Raw genomic sequence first — 17,039 nt, forward strand, 5'->3', positions numbered from 1 at the left:
CTGAACTAACGAAGCTAATACAGTGTGACATTGATAACACTGAACTAACGGAGCTAATACAGTGTGACGCTAATAACACTGAACTAACGGAGCTAATACAGTGTGACGTTAATAACACTGAACTAACGAAGCTAATACAGTGTGACGTTAATAACACTGAACTAATGAAGCTAATACAGTGTGACGTTAATAACACTGAACTAACGAAGCTAATACAGTGTGACGTTAATAACACTGAACTAACGAAGCTAATACAGTGTGACGCTAATAACACTGAACTAACGAAGCTAATACAGTGTGACGTTGATAACACTGAACTAACGAAGCTAATACAGTGTGACGTTAATAACACTGAACTAACGAAGCTAATACAGTGTGACATTGATAACACTGAACTAACGGAGCTAATACAGTGTGACGCTAATAACACTGAACTAACGGAGCTAATACAGTGTGACGTTAATAACACTGAACTAACGAAGCTAATACAGTGTGACGTTAATAACACTGAACTAATGAAGCTAATACAGTGTGACGTTAATAACACTGAACTAACGAAGCTAATACAGTGTGACATTGATAACACTGAACTAACGGAGCTAATACAGTGTGACGCTAATAACACTGAACTAACGGAGCTAATACAGTGTGACGTTAATAACACTGAACTAACGAAGCTAATACAGTGTGACGTTAATAACACTGAACTAATGAAGCTAATACAGTGTGACGTTAATAACACTGAACTAACGAAGCTAATACAGTGTGACGTTAATAACACTGAACTAACGAAGCTAATACAGTGTGACGCTAATAACACTGAACTAACGGAGCTAATACAGTGTGACGCTAATAACACTGAACTAACGGAGCTAATACAGTGTGACGCTAATAACACTGAACTAACGAAGCTAATACAGTGTGACGTTAATAACACTGAACTAACGAAGCTAATACAGTGTGACGTTAATAACACTGAACTAATGAAGCTAATACAGTGTGAGGTTAATAACACTGAACTAACGAAGCTAATACAGTGTGACGTTAATAACACTGAACTAACGAAGCTAATACAGTGTGACGTTAATCCACCTAAGCTCCGCCCACAGAAAAACGTCACCATGTTTACCAACTGAAAAGGGGTCTATATGCGGGAGACTCCTGGAACTTCCGGGAGACTTGGGATATCTGTGAACGCATACCTCTCTGTCCAATCATCTTTGAAAACTCTATTTTCTTCATCAACTTTTCTTTTCCTGGATAATGACATCCTCCACACCCATTCAAACGCGGACATCCACACTTTTAATCCCTTCCACACAATTAGTGCTCTTGAAATACGAAATGGAGGCGGGTCCGGATTGAATTCCCTCCGGGTCCGGATCCGGACCAGAGTCCAGACTTTGAGAAGAACTGGCGTAGAGCTACGTCACACGTAGGCTCACTATTGGCCGACGCTGGTCATGTGGGTGATGCGTGTGACGTACAACAACATAAGCTTACGTTATTATACTAGTGAACTGACTCGTTAATCATATCTAAATAACAACAGCAAAAAAAAGTTCACATGGCATCTGTAATCATCACCAAAAGGAAGTATTTTTACATTTTTTTTAAGAGTGCACTTGCCCTCAAGATGATACACATCATATTGCTTTTTCCTTGATCAAACGGTTCAGCCATTGACTTCCACAGTAGGAAAATAAAATACTATGGAAGTAAATGTGCGCCATCAACTGTCTGGTTATCAACATTCTTCAAAATATCATCTTTTGTGTTCAACCGAAGAAAGAAACTTATACTGATACAACTTGAGGGTGAGTAAATTATGACAAAATGTTCATTTGTGGGTGAACTGTCCCTTTAAGAAGTGCAACCCTTAAATCTTAGGGAAAAACTGTTTGTCGTGGTGTCAGAAACCATGGTGATTTTGCAAGGTGTATGTAAACGTATGACCTCGCCGATAAGTCTACTTGGAAAACAAACAAGGACTGAGCAAAACTATACGATATTTCACTTAAAAACAGCATGTCAGTGTGTGTGTTGTCGCAGTGTATTCTGCGCGCCGTGAGCAGTGCGCATGCGCGAGGGGCGTGGCCGAGGGCGTTGACGTCAGAAAGGTCGTGGGTGAGAGGTTGATCGGGACACATCTTGTTGTCTTTGTAAGAGTGGAGCTCGATCACGCAGCCGTGTCTTCCCTCTTCCCCGAATCCTTTCAAAACTCCCCCCGAACCTCCCGAACCTTCCCCTCTCACCCTCCGGACCCTCTCCCCATCCCGGAGCGCGCGCGTCAGGTGAGGCTTTACCGCGCTCCGTGCGCGCCACGGGCCTGCAGGCCGCGCGCTAGCCTTAGCGCTCGTGCTAGTCAGCCTGCGCACTTCTCACGCTGCGTCTGGTGATATCCCCACACTGAGCACAGCAGTGTGTAGTATACATCTTCTAATAAACGCTCTGAATGCAGATGAAACGGGTGTATTACGTGTGAGTGGTCGTGTGCTGGTGTTTCGCGCTTGTACGCAGCTAGTAAACACACTCGGGCTAAAGCTAATTCATTACCACACGCGATACATGGCGTGTTTATATCAATAATCCGCGGATTTACATCATTATTTACACGAATACTCGGAATATTTTCATGTTTTCACCAATAGTCATATGGCTTAGTTGAGTTTTAACGTAAATACGAATTTCATGTTTCTCGGAATAAGCTGCATATGAAAACCTGCAAAATAGCGGCATTTAATGGTGTGTTTATTCTCGAAATGTGTTTTTATTCTGATTCACTGAACTCTAGCATGTACTGTGGTTTCTGTGAAGCTCAGTGTAGATCATCTGCAGTGTGAAGATGCTTCCATACACTGACATTGAGCTGATGAGATGAAGTGATTGTTTTATGCATGTGTGTGTGTGTGTGTGTGTGTGTTTTCCGACAGATTTCTCATCCGTGACCAAAGACCCCGAGCTCGCCTCACTGATCATCATGGACTCTGGTGTGATTGAAGGAGGACTCAACGTCACGCTCACCATCAGACTGCTCATGCATGGCAAAGAAGTGGGCAGCATCATCGGGAAGGTGTGTTCACTACACACACACACACTACAGCCCTGAGTACACACACACACACACACACTACAGCCCTGAGTACACACACACACCACAGCCCTGAGTACACACACTTAGGGCTGGGATGGTATGGATTTTTTCTAACCTGGACTTTTTGAAAAGCAAGAAATTCCTCCGGTATAGCGGTAAACCACTTTAAATCCCCCCTCAGACTTTCACACACACACCAGGTGTCGTTTTTGCCAGACAGACTTTGTTAAATATTGTTACCTATATTCGAAAAAGAACAAGCACACTTGGAAATAGTCAAAATTTCATCAAGCAGTAATTTAATTTGGCATGGACCAATCACTGAATAGATTTCCTTATTTAAGAATATTCTCAGATACATTCGCATTGAATGTGAAACATTCAGGACACTTTTGACAATACATAATTTTCAGGAGAGAATACATGATGTCCACATTGGAATGAAAGATAAACACCTCATCCAACTTGTCTTAATAACAAAAATTATATTCCATATCTAAAGTTATTTTTTAATTTGATCTTTGTTGATTATATGAAAAGTGAACAGCGTGAGTGAGATTGGGTCAGACATGATTTTGACCACTTCAAGTTGTTTTGTAGAAAGCCTTTCTTTAAATTGAATTTAGTTTTGTATAAATTGTCTCTTAATTTTAATCAGCGTTTCATCAGCCAATTGCCTGGAAATAATATATAAGCAGTGAATATAGCAGATATAATCAGGACGTGGAGGCGCCGGTAGATCTCTTGCTCGTGAACTGGAGCTCGTCTCGGAAATGAACCGAATCTCAGCGTAGATTTGCCTCACAGACAGGAGAAATAAATAGAAAGCTTGAAATGTCTACTTTTAAACAAAATTCAAAACGAAATGATAAAATTGTACAGTAGCCTAGTCAGGTAAGGTCAGGTTTGCCGATGTGTGTTTTGTTTTACGCTATCTATTTATGTTTGTCCCTGTGTGCCGATCGTAAGACACAAACACTTAAAGGAGTCATGGTGTTCATTTGTTTCTTCTAATGGCTGCAGTGAATATATTAACTGCATTTTATAAATTATTTAAAATTATAAGAAAAAATATAAATAAAAGTGCGCTCCCATAATAATTCCTAAAGCGGACATCAGTTCATCGCGATCTCACACATCTCCTTTATCATCAATGAATCTTTCATAATATATACACTTTGTTTGTTATAATTAGAGGATTTGCCAGCATACAGAATTCAGCACTGAACAAAAAGTCCGTATTGAGCGGTGATGGAGTCTATCGTAAATGCTTCTGATTGGCCATTGCGTTGAAGAAATCAACATCTTATGTCTGTGATTGGCTACATCGCTGCAAACATGTTATAAAAATAAACTCTGGCCTGTAAATCGTTTGAATTTTGTTTTAGTTGTTCTTATTGCTTTTCTGCAACATATGAATAAAAATGAGCTGATTTAAGTATCGCACCCGATGGTCACATTACAATTATTCTGTTCCGCGTGATTATAAATGCATGATCGTCACCTTCAACAGCGACTCGGCGACGGCTGATGCGCATCTCTAATGCTAGCATTATACACTGATGAATGAGCGCTGCTTTTAAATGAACATTTCTTTAAAACAAAATTGATTTGACAGAATTTAATTAACTTAATGACATAAACAGGCTTTACTCCGTTGAAACTTAAACTGGAATGTCACTGTTTCTGTCACTGCGACTTCCCTAACAGGCGAACACACACACACACACATCACTTTTGAAGTAAAATTTTAAATTGAGGATGCAGTGTATCGTAATGCATCGCGATATTGAACTGAATCGATGACATAATCGTAACCGAACCGTGAGACCAGTGTCGGTTCACACCCCTAGTAATATGAGCAAAGGTCCATGTAAAACATTGGTCTGATAAGTGTTAAATTGGTGTTTCATTAGTCCACTGGCACTAGTGTACTCCTGCATGTTAACTGTAACACACGTGGTTCAGGAACGGCTCTGTGAAATGAGCTGATTGTGCAACACACGGCTCTAAGGGTTCATAAAAATATATTGGTACAGTAAAAACTGTTGAAAATGATGGTTAGCCCATTAGCACTAGGAGCACTGCCATTGGCCCGCTGACCCGGAGCGCTGCCATTGGCCCGCTGACCCGGAGCGCTGCAATTGGTCCAATTTTTGTTACATTAACTTTTTTTTTGTTAGATTCAGTAAAAAATTATTTATTTTATTAAAAAGCCTGATAATAATACAATTATACAAATTATTTAAAATAAGATAATTATTAAAAAAGAATAAAATAATCAGTTTTTGGCCGAGTGAATCCAGAATGTTCATCCCCAGTCACGGTCCGCCGTGTCACATGGGCTGTTCAGACACGTGTGTGTTCATCTGCATCTCAGGATATGAGGAGAGGTTGTTTAGATCATGTGTGTGCTGTTTCTGCGTCCTACAGTCCTTCACACACACACACACCACAGGAAACCACACACACGTTTACTATCATGACTAATATTTTGATGCTTAGTTAAAAAATATAATTCCAAGTTTAGAATCAAACTGCCTGCATTGACACAGCGCCACCCAGTGGCCAACAAGAGCTACTACTGTTTAACCTGTTTATCATTGTGTGTGTTTGTGTGTGTGTGTGTGTTGCAGAAAGGTGAATCGGTGAAGAAGATGCGAGAGGAGGTGAGATCTGCTGTGTAATGTTGTGCTCTTCGGCCTGTCACGATTCCTCCATTAGTTGCGTGCGTGTAGATAATGTGTTAAATCCAGCTCGTTCCCAGTAAACGCTGCTCACACACACTCATTCTCTGCATGAGTTTAGCTTACTTATGTTTATCTGGGAACAAGATGTGTAACGTAACTCGTTTGTAAATCTACACCAACACATGAATATATCTCTAAATATGCAAATTGTTCACCGCAATTTCAAAATAAAAGTTTCTCACGGAGTTTGCATGTTTTGATGCGCACATGTTCAGCGACTGATGCATTTCTGTCGTACAGAAGTGACCAAATATTAAAGATTAAGTGGACATTTGAATAAATGTTGTTTGGCCAATATTAAACAAGGATTTGATCACGCTTGTGCAGAACCACTAACACCTCTGCAGGCATTTCTTATAATACCTAATGACATTTATTTTTATATCATTTATTTTACATGTTTCATAATCCCTGATCATGTGGCGCCCTCTACTGGACACACGTGGATCTGCATTTCCTTCAGCCTCAGGATTATTGTTTCACTTTTGGTGTAAGGCTCTTGCAGAAGTAACGCATTACTTTTCTAAAGAAAGTTACTAACACAATTAGTTAATTTTTAAGGGACTGACGCAGTATTGTAATACATTACTTTTCAAAGCTACTTTCCCCAACACTGGCGATAATACTGTGATTGTCTTAACAGGGTTAGTAGAAGCTGCTTGAACGCACATACTTTGACTCTTTTTTTGAACCAGTTATTATCGCTTGTTATCATATATTTGTATTAAGTCGTTTTAAAGGCTGTTGTTCACCTGGATCTGTTTTTATCACCACATTTTTTTATCCGATTACTCTCTAAAATCAGGTTGTCCGCGGGTCCTTAAAGTCTTAAATTAGATTTTAAACATTTAAGTCCATAAAAAGTCTTAAGTGTTATTTTTACTTATGAAAGGTCTTAAATTTTTGATGGCAATTTGACTTAGACATATTTCTATGTTAAAACTATCTAATTAGTGTACTTTTTTATTTATTATTCGTTCTTTGTGGATTTGCTCGTTCACGTGACATTTCGCATCACATTCGCGCCAGCATTAGCCTACATTTGTCTCCTGCACGCGAAACAGCAGGAGAGAAGAAGAAAGCTGGGTAATTTCAGTTCAATTGTAAGTTCATTCTCTATGTGCGATGTGTCTATTATGATATTGTAATAATTGTTTAACGTTAACTATGTACGAGGGCGCACTGCGAGCTGACATCGCATCGTCTCTCATGCTTGCTCTCACTGCGTGATGTGTCAGTGCAGTTATAGGTATGTTCCCTAATAGACGTATAAAGTTTTTGTATTTTATATATCATATGTTGTTATCATACAATATTACATCAGCAAGAGGGCTGTTTTCCCGTGCACAATAGCAAATATGATATTTATTTTATATAACAGTTAAATGAACATTGTGAGTTACATTTTATAAACAATATTGTCAATATTGTTTGTTTTCCCTTTATTTTGCTGACGAGAATTTCAAAACGAAACTGTAGCAGAGTCTCAATCCAACGACAGCGATGATTTCTTGACTGAAATCCGCATTTTGAACGAATCAATCTTGCACTTCCGGAATGAATCAGCCGTTTGAACAAATCGGTTGAATGAGTGACTCCCTGAGACAGTGATTTGCCGCCGCCTACTGGCGAGTTTAGTTTCACATTTAAAGTACCCTGTAATTAAAATATTACAATTAGAAATCAGTTCATATTTGAATATTGTTAAAGAATTGAATATATCATAGCTTTATTTATGCAATTGTAAATGGAGTGTAAATATATTAATGCCAGTTCTGATGCCTCTTCTGTGTCTCCTCTGCACTGCACACATGGATTTTGATTTAATGATTTAATTTATCTGGTAACAGTGGTATTGTGTTATTATTCTAATATAATTTAATTTGAATGTTAGAATTTGAATAAAAGGTGATGCATACCTCTAAATAAAAAAATAAGTCCATATATAGGTGAAAATGCCCCTGGAACTCAATTTAAGGTTGCAAATATTGTCCTTTAATAAAAAATGTTAATTTCTGTCACTGCTGTGAACTGACCACTGCATAGAATATGAAAAATATGAATATCTTCGTGAGTCAGCTGTCAACAACAGACCTAAACCAGCCATGGTACCAGTACACAAACACACTCAGTAAAATATCATCTAATTATTATCAACAAAACTTTGAAAATATTGAGACATATTTTTGTCAATATTGCGCGCCCCTAATGTAAGGTATTAATTTTGATTTCTTCAGGCCTTAAATTTGTGCAGATACCCTGAAAATAGCCACTAGCGTTAGCCCCTAGATCCTAATGTGTGTGTGTGTGTGTGCAGAGCGGTGCGCGGATCAACATCTCTGAGGGGAACTGTCCCGAACGCATCATCACGCTCGCCGGCCCCACCACCGCCATCTTCAAGGCCTTCTCCATGATCATCGAGAAGCTGGAGGAGGTACGGCTCGCTCTCACTGAGGCGCTGTGTGTGTGTGTGTGTGTGTGTGCTGATGTGTGTGTGTGTGTGTGTGTGTTCCAGGACATCAGCAGCTCCATGTCCAACAGCACGGCCACCTCCAAGCCCCCGGTGACGCTGCGGATCGTGGTGCCGGCCAGCCAGTGCGGCTCGCTCATCGGCAAGGGCGGCTGCAAGATCAAGGAGATCAGGGAGGTGAGCACACACACCCCTAACATCATCACATCATCATACCATAACCACCGTTTCAAACCAGGGGCTGAAAATGCTTGAATGTGACTTTCTGAAATCCTGGAAAACAGCCATATTTGTGAACTGGTACTAGAAAAGCGCTTGAATTATTGAAATTTAATTTGGATTAAAGAAATCTTTTCATGCACGATTCATGCTGCAGTCTGTCTGATGTAGATATGGAGCAATTTTTCTTGGCTATGAGTGTGATATTGCTCATATAATACAGCTTTAATTTTTCTGGTCAATTATATATTCATAGGTTGGGAAATCAGTTTGAATAAGGAAAGCGATATCTTTGTTATAGTATCTTTTCAATGGTTAAAGTTACTGAAGTCATTGCATCTGCTGCACTTATTTATACTGTTTTGTTTATTTACCTTTTGTAGAATTTGAAAGATGATAAAGATATTGTTTGATAAGTGAGATCTCTGATCAAAGTCCTTTAAAACCAAAAAAAGTGTGTTTGAAGTATCTGTACGAACCCTGTTTTAACGATCTGGCATTATGCAGTGTGTCCCTCTCTTTACACACACACACGTAGAGCATGCGTGCGCTTTCACTGCGTGATTTAGTTCATTAAAAGCCCTCAATATTCAAGATATTAGGAAATAATACCTCTCTTTTATATCATTTATTATAGTTAATATCACACGAAGAGTGTCGTTTTTTTCATAATTACAAATGTCATTTTGATTTTTATACAACAGTTCAATAAGCAAGAAGTTAATAATAAGTAACTTTTCATTTTTAGACACCATATCGGCTGTTTTTGCTCCATTTTGCCACAATAAAGACACAGAACTGTCGTGTGTGTCCCTGAGCAACACATGACGGTGTCTCATTACTGAATCATCGAATCGGTTGAGCGAATGATTCAATGACTCGCTCATTAACAGTGACTTGCTGCCACCTACTGGTGGTTTTAATTTAACAATTAAAGCATCTTTTCATTTTTAAAATTGACTAATATCAATATTCAAACCTTTCTGCATTTCCTTTGTAACTGCGCGTTAAATGCGTTCATAAAAGCCATATTGAGTCTTATTATTGTAATAGAATTTGATTTAATGTAAGAATTTGACACAAAAAATGATGCATACATTTAATTAGGTTAATAAAAATGGCTTTGTGAAGGAAAAAATGCCCATAAAAGGTAAAAATCAACTTAATCTTATTGGAAAAGATGATTTCTGTCACTGCTGCAAACTGACCACCATATAGAATATGAAGATTATCAAAAACGTTAGAGTCCTAAACCTGCAACGGTACCAACACAATAAAAGCACTCAGCAAATATCATCTAATTATTGTTATTGATTAAAATTCCAGAAGATATCGAGATCTAATGTGCGCACAGTGACGTGTGTGTGTGTGTGTTTCAGTCGACAGGAGCTCAGGTACAGGTGGCTGGAGACATGCTGCCGAACTCCACCGAGAGAGCCATCACCATCGCCGGCACCCCGCTGTCCATCATCGAGTGTGTCAAGCAGATCTGTGTGGTCATGCTGGAGGTGAAGCTGTGCACACACACTCCTCACACTGGGGCTGCCACTGACGCGTCCAGGGTTTGAAATCAACAGTGACGGGTAACGCTGTCAAATCACTGGCCCATTTGGTGTGTTACTGTGTTTCCTCACTTTCCTGAGCAGATGTAGCCAATACAGCACAGAATCTGCTCATATCTGGCTTACTCGAACACACACACGTCACTACACAACAAATTACGGCACACTTGTTCATTTGCATTGGATGACAGAAAACAGAAAATTGGTTAACAGAAAATGTGTGTTTGTCTAAGTTGTGACGTAGTTAATCTGGTTAATTTCTTTTCTTGGCTAGTAGAAGTTCTGAATGGCCGGTTACTTGAATTGAATAGCCCTATTGGCCGCTGGGTAAAAAGTTATTTCAAACCCTGGATGTCAGTCTGCTGCCGAATGCAGGTCTTCTCCTATAGTGTAGTGTGTTTAAGCCCCGCCCACATCCCAGCATCCAATCAACATCCGATGCACAGAAGCTGTTTTTGATCGTATTTTCCCTGTTCCTCTCCTCGTCCCAGTCGCCTCCCAAAGGCGTGACCATCCCGTACCGACCCAAACCCTCAGGATCGCCTGTCATCTTTGCAGGAGGACAGGTGAGCGTCTTGATGTCACAGTAGCATCTCTGTCTGTGTGTGTGTGTGTTTTTGATCTGAAACTGGTGTTTTGCAGGCATACGCGGTGCAGGGACAACATGCCATTCCTCAGCCTGATGTAAGAGGCGCTCTTTGCTTACCCACAATCCTCTGCTCTGTGTTGGGCCTGTTGTGATGCTGTTCTCTGTGTTCACAGCTCACCAAACTCCACCAGTTGGCCATGCAGCAGAGCCCGTTCCCTCTGGCCCCCAGCAGCCAGGGCTTCACAGGTACACACACGCACACACACACACACACACACACACACACACGCCGTGTGTGAGCCGCTCACCGAGTGTGTGTTTCTCTCCTGCAGCTGGTATGGACGCGTCTGCGCAGACAGGCTCTCACGAACTGACCATTCCAAACGATGTGAGTTCACTGACGCTTCATCTAAGTGTGTGTGTGTTGACACACACCTGAAACATGGCGGAGGACACGACTAGGGTTGGGTATCGTTCGAAAATTAATGCTTATCGATTCGGGTTCTTGTCGATTCCGATAAGGTACAAAAAAAAGTAGATATTCAGCTACAATTAAATGTTTTGCAATAAGTCGATGTGAATATCATGAACCGAAATCATCAGGCTAAAGAACACTTAATGAACGTTTGCCTGTGGTTTAAAAACAACTAGCCGAACTAATATAAACTTCAAGCATTATTAAAGACAAGTAAACACTATTTGCAATTGCAAATATTTTATTTGTTCAGTTACATCGGTTATTAAAAAACAAAGATATGATTAAAATGGTGTTTTAATAATTTCAGGTTCAGAAACTAATCAAATGTAAATACACTTCACTTTATAAATAAAATATACATTGATATAGTTACAAAAGTTGTTCAGTCAAGAATTAGTGAATTTTCTGTCTTTTGTTGTTTGATTAGTGTTATTATAGAGCAGGAATATTAGGCCGCTGTCACTTTAAGAGCTGCACGGATCCAGTATACCGACACACATGAACACGGAGTCTCTCGCGCTCGAATGGATTAAAGTCATATTGAAATACACCCAAATTAATCAATAAGAATCCGATTCCCAACCCTAGACATGACACAAGTGGTGTAAGACATGAGTACGCATCACTGTTTTGTGAACTGTTAGTTTTAATGTCTTGGTTGATTGTGACAGTTGATTGGCTGCATCATCGGCCGTCAAGGTGCCAAGATCAATGAGATCCGCCAGATGTCCGGGGCACAGATCAAGATCGCCAACCCAGTGGAGGGCTCGACGGACCGTCAGGTGACCATCACCGGCTCGCCCGCCAGCATCAGCCTGGCCGAGTACCTGATCAACGCACGGTAACGCATCCCCCTCACTGCCACAGCCGCGCTACATCACCCTGCAAACCCCAAATATTCAACATGCGCACAATGGAAACACGTCAGTTACGCAAAAACTCCCATTTATCGCAAGAAAAGTTTTTACGCTCGCATGAGGGGCTTTTATGGCAATTCGACAAAGGAATATTTCGCAAAACTGCACTGGAAACAGTTTTCGCGCATTTACAGTCACATGACGTACGTAACAGTCGATCATTCTTTAAAGTTGGATTGGTTAACCTTTATCAAACTCATAAAAGACTGAAGTATTACAAGAGAACTGGATTATTAACAACAAAGAAATGACACAAGATCCTGAAGTGGAAAAGAGTGAGAAACAGCAGAAACTCCTCATATGAGCCGCTCTCAGTATAAGAGTCTTTCCTTGACATTAATGCTGGATAACACACACACACACACACACACACACACACACACACACACACACACACACACACACACACACACACACACACACACACACACACACACGTCTCCTTCCATTAATAATAATGGCCAGTGCAGTGGCTGAGATGTACTTAAATCCACCCACATCTGTCGCCATGATGTTTGGAATGACTTAAAGGATTAGTTCAGTTTTTATAAAACTTTTGCTGATAATGTACTCCGCCCCCATGTCATCCAAGATGTCCATGTCTTTCTTTCTTCAGTCGAAAAGAAATTAAGGTTTTTGATGAAAACATTCTTGGATTTTTCTCCATATAATGGACTTCAATAGGACACAAACGGTTCAAGGCCATAATGACAGTTTCAGTGCAGCTTCAGATGGCTTTAAACGACACCAGACGATGCGTAAGGGTCTTATCTAGCGAAACGATCGGTCACTTCAAAAATAAATACAAAAGTTTAAGTTTTAGAAGCACAAATGCTCGCCTTGCTCTGTTCTGTGATGCGTGTTTGTGGCGGCACATAATACGCAATTACGTTGAAAAGGTCACGCTTTTTAATATTAAAACACCCAGGATACGCACACGAAATGGGCATTTTAAACGGTAAACTGACACAGACATTTGAATGTGTGTATGGTCCTCCTTCCTCACATTTGTAAACACTGAAGTGTGACCTTTCAACGTAATTGCGTAGGTTAGTGGAAACACCATTATTTTGAAAGTTTTTTTTTTTATCCACATTTAGAAAATCTTTAGCAAATCTGTGATGGAAAGGTTGACTCCTGTGTTCTCTCGCTCTTGCAGACTCTCGTCCGAGGCGACAGGGATGGCTGCGAACTGATGCTCGCGCTCTCTCTCTCTCTCTCTCTCTCTCCACACACACGACCCTATTCTCCTCCTCCATCACATTTAAGCTCTCTAAGTGCAAAAGGAAACCAAGTATTTTCAACCCATCCTTTCCTTTCACCCACCCCAGCTATGCTTCATGGATATATACACACAAGTGTTTTATTTATTTATTTCTTGAAGATGTTTTTAAAAATCCCTTTGCGTACAGTTTTTAATGTCTCTTTTCTTTGCGTATTTTTGTCAGTTAAACATTACCATACGGAAGCGACAGTGGAGAAAGTGGGAAAAATCTGAAAAAATGCATTAATGTTTTTGTTATCTCAGATTTTTCTTATAAAAACAGAAAAAATAAAAAAGAGAGCAACTACAAAATGATAGATTGACTGTTTTTCCCTGTATCGGACATTTATTTATTTTAATTTAACTCTAGGAAGTTACAGATTTTAAAATCCTAGACGTGAGTTTCAGAGGATAAGCTCTGTTTTCTGCATCAGGTTTCAGGTGACTTCTTTTTTGTTTTGTTTTTTGGACATTGAATATTTGTCATTCCTCTTTTTTTTTTTTTTTTTTTTTTTTATCCTGAAGTTGGAGGTTTTGTTCGAGGGAGGGTTGGGAGATGCTGCAGTTTCTGCACACATGACATTTACTGCTTTAATAATGAGTTGAAAATATTTCTTTTAGAGAGAATATTTTTTTTAACCCTATGGTTTCCAGCGCAGACTGGAGGATTCCCAATTGACCTTTATATGATGATGCGACTGAGTTACTGATCAATTACATGACTAGAAGGAACTTTCTAGATTTAACACTAGTTTCCTCTCTACTCTGCTTGAGTAATAGTTATGTTTTCTATTTTATTTTTTTCTATTTTATTTTATTTTTCTCGCAGGAGGAAGGAAAAACCTAAAACCTTTTTGTGCACGTTTTCTGAATATTGTAGATTTTGGAGTGCAGCTGGAATGAAGAATTAAACATGCAAAATTAAAACATGAAATGCTGAAACTATCGAATGGCGTCCTGTGGTTTTTATGTCTTGTGTTGTGATGTAAATCTGAGTGTAATGAGTTATTGACTTAGAAGAAAATGTTTGGTCACTGTTTCTGAACTCCCTAAAACACCTCCATTGTAGTCTTGAGTTTCTTCCAGGAACAAAAACGTCTTAATATTCCTTGTTTAATTTATACACTGAATAAAGGGGCGGGGCCTGGTTGAGTTATTTAGTAGTGTGTTAAACTGGTAGATTTGGTATGGGAAGGGACATTTCCCAAACACACTCAAAGGCGCTCGACCAATCACATCACACTACTCCAGCCGACCAATCAGAGCAGAGTGTACTTTTCAGAAGGAGGGGCTTCGTAGAGACAGGAAGTAAACAAAGCGTTACTGACAGACTGGGAAGAGAGGAGCCGCAACAATGGAGAATATGAGGAGAATAATCAACATTCAAGCAGGAAAACCTGCTCTAGTAGAGCTCCACGGCAGAACTTTGTACGAGAGCATGATAGGTCATCTTTAATCAAGTGAAATTATTGGCGAAGTTCTGCATTCATCACCATTTTGATTCAAAATTTTTAAAAAATGGTACTTGGACGACTTGCTCGGAGTAACGCAGAGTTCACACTGCACGACTTTAGACCAGATTTTCACTCGCCAACAGTTATTGTGAAATAGCCGACAAATCCCAAAATCTGAGGTAAATCAGTGCTCGTTCACGTGAGATAATTATTTAAGACATGATCTGACCGTTTTGGACGTTCGTTTCAGACCCGGACTGAGCCTTTTGGGGGCCCTAAGCAGAATTTGATTTGGTGGCCCCTCCCACTACGCGAAGTCACCTGTGCTTGACAATAATTGACATAAATGTCACACAATAATGATACATTATAAATGAATACAGTGAGGTTATGTATTAATACAAAATAAATACTTAATAAAAAATAGATGCCAACTTAAAAAAGTTTTAACTTTTACTAACTCTTTTACTAACTAACTCTTTTAAACAAACAGTCTCAAAACATAAAATAAATTATTTGCTAAAATAATGACAAACTATGAGAAATCAGAAACATAAGAGCAAGGGTTCAACAATGACAATTATTGTTGAAAACTGTAAAAATATTATTTCTCAACTGTCCTCAAAATCTTTTTTTTTTATTGTAACAGACTTTGTTGGATTGTACATGACAGAATCCAACAAAGTCTGTTACTATAATACCGTTAATGATGTACTGGCGCTCGTTGTATGTGTGTATACGATCTATTTTTCCCCTCGGGGCTTGCCGTAGATAGGAATGGGTCGTGCGCACTTGGTACTGGAGTGTCGCGGGTTTTTGGAGTTAGTGATCTGATGTGTGGTATAATAAAGTGGAGAAGAGTTCAAACTGCTATGTTTATTATATATCAAACTGCTACCCTTACACCTAGAAGGTTAAGCTCCCCTGCGGCTATTTTCTCCAACTGAAACCGATACCGTGACTATGCGCAGTTGCGCACGAATTGTGTATGCAATCGCGAGGTGTCTAGATTATGCGCATGACTTAAACGCTGGCAGACACTGCATCAGTTGTTGGCAGGTATATTGATCATGAAATCAGAATTTTCTTTTCTTTAATTATTCACTCATTCATTCATTCATATTCATTCATTTATGTCACTTGTTTAAGTCATCTAAAAAAAAAAAAAAAACTCGATTGGGGGGCCCCGCTTAGTTCGCTTATGCCTCCGGCCGGCCCTGGTTCGTTTACATGACATTGGCGTTTTGGTTGCCTGAAAACGCAAACTTTTGAAAACGGGTTACAGAGTGCAAGTTTTTGAAAACGGTTTCCGTGTAAACAACAAAAACGGAAGACAATGAAGTCATGGACATGCGTATTACGTGTTCTGTCTATAGTTTTCATCTCCATCTAATGGCTGAATGTTTTGAGTCGCTTCGCGGATCTGTGTGAATGGGATCGTTTTGCATGCGTATGTTCTGACTAAAAATTACATCGTTGAAGACCTGCTGCCAATGAGAGAGCAAGATACAGGCCAGCGAAAAGTTTTGGCAGGAGTTATCAACCAGAAAATCTGTATTTTAATAGATATATTTACAATTATATCAAACAGAAACAAAGCACAAACATCTGCTTAAAGGCAGGGTAGGCAATTTGTTTCCAAAACACTTTTTGCCAAATTTGTTTAAACTGTCTTTATATACCAATACATATCTAAAATGTAAGTACTCTGAAAGGAGTTTATAAAAATAGTGTCTGTAGTCCTCTCAGGGCTGCAATAAACACAGCTCATTATTCCATTCGGACCGAGTGCTCTGATTGGCTGGGCGACTGTCACTCTCCCTCGTTGCTATGACTACCAGCCCTGCTGATACAGGAGCTGCCCACATGCGCGCACTCTGTTGACTCGCTCATTACGAAAGAGGAGAGGCGCGTACCGACCGCAAGCCACGAACTCTCACAATTATGGCAGAGAAAGAGCAATCAAAAAGGTATTGTATTACCTGTGATACTGACATGATGTCACTCAAATGAAAGCTTGCAACCATTGACTTGTGTCTAATAATTCACCAGCGAGCGCCAGAGAGTCTGCATCTAATTGCGTCCATTGACACATTTGTGGCGTGCGCGAGTTAAAAACAAACACCCATAAAACCAGCAATGAGCGAGCCTCAAAAAGATGCTTATCACCCCAACTACCCCTCTTTTCCGGAAAGAAAGAATTCCAAATGAAGACGACCCAACACACACACACACACACACA

The 17,039-nt window shown here is 39.7% G+C and overlaps 1 protein-coding gene across 1 annotated transcript; it reads left to right on the forward strand.

The window, feature by feature from the left end:
• The first annotated feature begins 2,078 nt into the window (after nt 1-2,078).
• On the forward strand, nt 2,079-14,288 carry pcbp2 (poly(rC) binding protein 2). Its single transcript, XM_077239166.1, has 12 exons — nt 2,079-2,294; nt 2,934-3,073; nt 5,731-5,763; nt 8,162-8,278; nt 8,360-8,491; nt 9,913-10,041; nt 10,587-10,661; nt 10,738-10,779; nt 10,858-10,930; nt 11,017-11,072; nt 11,834-12,003; nt 13,239-14,288. Exons 2-12 carry the CDS (start codon nt 2,981-2,983, stop codon nt 13,273-13,275), a joined length of 957 nt encoding a protein of 318 aa, XP_077095281.1. The 5' UTR covers nt 2,079-2,294; nt 2,934-2,980; the 3' UTR covers nt 13,276-14,288.
• The last annotated feature ends 2,751 nt before the right edge of the window (nt 14,289-17,039 follow it).

Source organism: Siphateles boraxobius, unplaced genomic scaffold (genome assembly GCF_051911475.1).
Source record: "Siphateles boraxobius isolate OS27281-9 unplaced genomic scaffold, OSU_SipBor_1 100, whole genome shotgun sequence".
Classification (NCBI taxonomy): Eukaryota; Metazoa; Chordata; class Actinopteri; order Cypriniformes; family Leuciscidae; genus Siphateles; species Siphateles boraxobius.

What these genes read in the sequence shown, in the direction of transcription:
- pcbp2 (XM_077239166.1), top strand. Translation starts at nt 2,981, where the DNA reads ATGGACTCTGGTGTGATTGAAGGAGGACTCAACGTCACGCTCACCATC. An exon ending in AGATCAAGGAGATCAGGGAG is followed by an intron (nt 8,492 to 9,912) that starts GTGAGCACACAC and finishes TGTGTGTTTCAG; the next exon opens with TCGACAGGAGCTCAGGTACA. An exon ending in CAGCAGCCAGGGCTTCACAG is followed by an intron (nt 10,931 to 11,016) that starts GTACACACACGC and finishes TCTCTCCTGCAG; the next exon opens with CTGGTATGGACGCGTCTGCG.